The following is a 4,474-nucleotide window of genomic DNA, read 5'->3' as shown; positions in this document are numbered from 1 at the left end:
AGCTCTAGAGACTCCCCTTTTGCATGATTAGAATGGCTTAACTGAGAACTTCCTCTAGCTCAATCTTTTTATACTTGGAGATGCTGGCCTCTTAAATCAGCTTAGGCTTCCATCTAGCCCACTAAGTGGGATTAACTTACCTAATCACAATAGCTTGCACACTAAAGTCGGTGCTTAAGCTGAAAACCTTACTTCTTTATCGATGCAAGACCCTTAAATTATCACATAGCTCATCGCTTAGCATGTACGCATAGCCAAATTTTCCTTTGTCATTCTCAAGCCCTTTTCCTATAATCATAGTGCCATCATAAGTTAATCATACTTAACATACTAATACACATACTTATGTAGGAAAAACAGGGTTCGGGGTTTACAATATACCTTCTCTTTATGAAATTTCGTCCTCGAAATTTGCTTCAAAATTATCAAGTGAATAAATGAGAGAATCTGCTACACATTTTCTCTTCAGTCTCCCAGGTGGCTTCTTCAACTCCATGATTCTTCTATAATACCTTTACTAAAGGTATTGTCTTGTTTCTCAATACTTGCTCTTTTCTGTCAAGAATTTTCACTAGTTCTTCCTCGTAAGTTAGATTTTCTTTAACTGCACTGGTTGTTTTGATAACACATGAGCAAGATCTGATATATACTTCCTTAACATATACACATGGAAGACATTGTGAATCCGAGACAATTCTATAGGTAAAACTAACTTATGCACTCTTGGGCCAATACGTTCCACTATTTTGTATGGGCCTATATATCTCGAATTTAGCTTTCCCTTCCTGACAAACCTGAGTATTCTTTTCCAAGGAGATAATCTAAGGAATACCTAATCACCTATCTCAAATTCTAGCTTCCTTCTTCGCTTATCTGCGTAACTCTTCTCCCTCGTCAATTTAACACTATTTGAAGTTAACTGCACAAGTTCTGGGCCTATCAGCTTCCTTTCTCCAATGTCATTCCAACACACTGGTGTTCAACAAGGCCTTTCATACAAAGCTTCGTATGGAGCCATTCCAATACTGGAATGATAGCTGTTATTATACGCAAACTCTATCAGTGACAAATGCATATCCCAACTTCCCTTAAACTGGAGTATGTATGCTCTTAACATATTTTCCAACGTATAAATTGTCCGCTTTGATTGACCTTCTGTCTAGGGATGAAAAGTTGTACTGAAATGTAACCTAGTACCCAGAGTTTTCTGTAAACTAGGCCAAAACTTCAAAGTAAACCTCGACTCTCGATCAGATACTATCGATATTGGGCTCCAAACTGACTTACTACCTTGTTGACATATAGCTTGGCCAACTATCAAGGGTAGAATGATCTTTACTAGTAAAAACTTGGTTATTTTAGTCAATCTGTCAACAATTACCCAAATTTCATCATAACCTGAAGGTATTCTAAGCAATCCAAATAAGAAATCGATCGTAATATGCTCTCATTTCCACTCTGGTACCGGGAGTGGATTAAGTAATCTTGTGGGCCTCTGCCATTCAGGCTTTACCTGCTGGCAAATCAAACACTTATTAACAAATTCTGTTGTCTCTCTTTTCATGCCAGGCCACCAGTAAGACTTCTTCAATGTTCTATACATCTTTGTACTGCCTGGATGCATAGCATAAGCTGAACTATGAGCCTCCTCCAAAATAGCCTGTTTCAATGCTAGGGCATTGTGTACACACACTCTACCCTCCTTAAGTAAACCTTTGTCTACTCTTAACTCGTAGTTTGTCCTCTGATTCTTACCTACCTCTTTAGCTATCTTTTGGAGATCAGAATCTCCTAACTGTTCACGAAGAATATCGTCAACTAAGGTAGGTCGTACTTGGAATGAAGCAACCAAATTCCCTACTTGGCCAACTGCTAAAACAACATCAACACTCTTTAATTCCTGCAGCAATAACCCTTGTATGGAATAGGGAGTAGTTCTTACTGTTCCTAACCTTTTGCATCAGCTACCACATTTTCTTTACCTAGATGGTACTCAATAGTACAATCATAATCCTTGATCAACTCCATTCATTTTCTTTGTCTCAAATTCACCTCTTTCTAATAAAAATATACTTTAAGCTCTTATGGTCAATGAATATGTGGCAACACTCACCAAACAGATAATGTCTCCACAGCTTCAGAGCTAATACTAAAGCTGTTAACTCCAGATCATGAGTGGGGTAATTACACTCATGCTTCTTTCACTATCGAGAAGCGTAGGCTACCACTTTACCCTCTTGCATCAAAACACATCCTAATCCTTGCCTGGACGCATCCCAATAAATCTCAAAATCCTTACGTCGGGTAGGAAGAGTAAGTATTGGTACAGATACTAATCTTCACTTCAACTCCTAGAAACTATGTTCACATTCAGGCGACCATTCAAACTTCACCACCTTTCTTGATAGGTTAGTTAATGGAAAAGCTATCCTGGAAAAACCTTCCACAAACCTCCTGTAATAACCTGCTAATCCAAGGAAACTACATACCTCAAACACCGTAGTAGGTTGCTCCTAGTTTATTATGGCCTCTGTCTTCTGGGGATCTACACTAACTTCTACTATTGTTACTACATGCCCTAGAAACACAACCTGATCTAAATCACATTTACTGAACTTTACATATAGCTTCTTTTTCTCGTAAGGTCTGAAGCACCGTCCTCAGATGTTCCTTATACTTTTCCCTGCTATATGAATATACTAAGATGTCATCAATAAAAACAATTACAAAATCATCCAGATAGGGTTCAAAGATCCTATTCATTAAGTCTATCATATCGCAGGGGCATTTGTTAAACCAAACGTAGTGCCTGTATCAAGTTCTAAAAGCATTCTTAGGAACATCCGCCTCTTTTACCTTTAACTGATGATATCCTGATCTCAAATCTATCTTAGAGAACACTATGGCGCACTTTAACTGATTGAAGAGATCATCAGTGCGGGGTAATGGATATTTATTCCTGATTGTCGTTTTATTCAACTGTCTGTAATCTATACATAACCTGAGGGTGCCATCCTTCTTTTTCACAAAAAGGACTGGCGCTTCCTAGGGTGACACACTGGGTCTAATGTATCCCTTGTCCACTAACTCTTGTAACTGTACCTTTAGCTCTTTTAGCTCTGGTGGTGCCATCCTGTATGCGACTTGCAAAATAGGAGTTGTACTTGGAATTAAATCAATAGTAAACTTAACTTCCCTGTCAGATAGCAATCCTGATAATTCCTCAAGGAACACATCTAAAAACTCCTGTACAACTGGCACATCCTCTGGCTTTAACATCTTATCCTGTGAAACTATTACATGTGTCAAGTAGGTGATGAGTTTTTTTATTGAATGGAAATATGGATGATATACGTGATGGAATTACGTTGTGCACTCAAGTTTCCCCAGCAGAATTCAAGTGTAAATTCCTCTGAGTTTCCTGGTAAGTTCAGGGTCGAACACAGGGACTTGTGAAAATAGTTGCGTTCGTAATGTTTATGAAAACTTTGTGGTAACCAAGTAAATAAATAAAGTGTTGGGTGTGTTGTTGCGTTGATGAAAAAGAAGTAAATAAAGGCGACGGATTTGAGAAAGATAGTTGCGTTGATAGATGCAATGAGTATGCGATGAACGAGTTGAGAAGATCTTTAGCTGGCGTTACTCGGGAATGTAAAACTATGCAATCATGTTACAACCATGCACAACAAGTAATTTCCCAATGTAAATGTGATGCTCCTAAGTCTAGGACGCATGTGTTGAATGCAAAATGTCCATAGAGCTTATCCCTAAGTCTCTACTCTTGTCCTATGCATTGATGAAAAATGCATGAAAGCAAGGTGACCGCATACAATCATATCTTATCGCTAAGATGCATGCGGTGCGTTAATAACAAATAGTGCTCATTCCTAAGCATCTATCTCTCATTTATGCGTTCTAATCTGGTTCTTCCAAACCTAGATTCTGACCTGACCTTCCCAAGTCTAGATCCTGTCCTTAAACTACCCTCCCAAGTATCTCTAATAGATGAATGCAACATACATAAACAAGATAATCGCAAAGAATGAAGACTCCCTCGTTATGTTAGCTAACTGCTTCTCAACCCATTCAACTAATATAGCTACTCATGCATGAATAACAGAAAGTGAACAGATATAGAGAAAGAAATTCCATTCTTATAAATGAGTTGAGTACAAAATGACAATGGAAAGTAAAGGTAGAGAGTCTGGTAGCAATTCATTGCTGACCAAGGCTTTTTACACTGAATCTCTATTATGATCTACAAATGTTCCCGCTTCTGCAGGCGTCGGCCCTCTCTCTGTCTTGGAGCTTCCGGTGCTTTCTCAAGCTTACCGGAACGATCTACCGGCACACTTTCTTCCTCACGTCCGCCTTAAATTGAAAGAAAACTATGGACAGAGGCGTGAACTTGTAAGGTGATGAATTAATCGACTACTTAACCCCCTTCTCTGAAGAATACATTTGGTATTTATAG

At 38.6% G+C, this 4,474-nt stretch overlaps 1 protein-coding gene across 1 annotated transcript in view; it reads right to left on the bottom strand.

Annotated features, from left to right (window-relative positions):
* Window positions 1–1,447: 1,447 nt before the first annotated feature.
* Window positions 1,448–4,474, bottom strand: part of LOC120084921 — a 12,852-nt gene continuing 9,825 nt past the window's right edge. The window contains exons 2-3 of the mRNA XM_039040730.1: window positions 3,103–3,285; window positions 1,448–1,900 (exon numbers count right to left, since the gene is read on the bottom strand). Coding sequence (XP_038896658.1) covers window positions 1,448–1,900; window positions 3,103–3,285 — 636 coding nt within the window. The remainder of the gene's footprint in view (window positions 1,901–3,102; window positions 3,286–4,474) is intronic.

The sequence above is a fragment of the Benincasa hispida genome, chromosome 9 (genome assembly GCF_009727055.1).
Source record: "Benincasa hispida cultivar B227 chromosome 9, ASM972705v1, whole genome shotgun sequence".
Classification (NCBI taxonomy): domain Eukaryota; kingdom Viridiplantae; phylum Streptophyta; class Magnoliopsida; order Cucurbitales; family Cucurbitaceae; genus Benincasa; species Benincasa hispida.
Note: the sequence above shows the minus strand (reverse complement) of the source record. Positions and strands in the feature narration are given on the sequence as shown.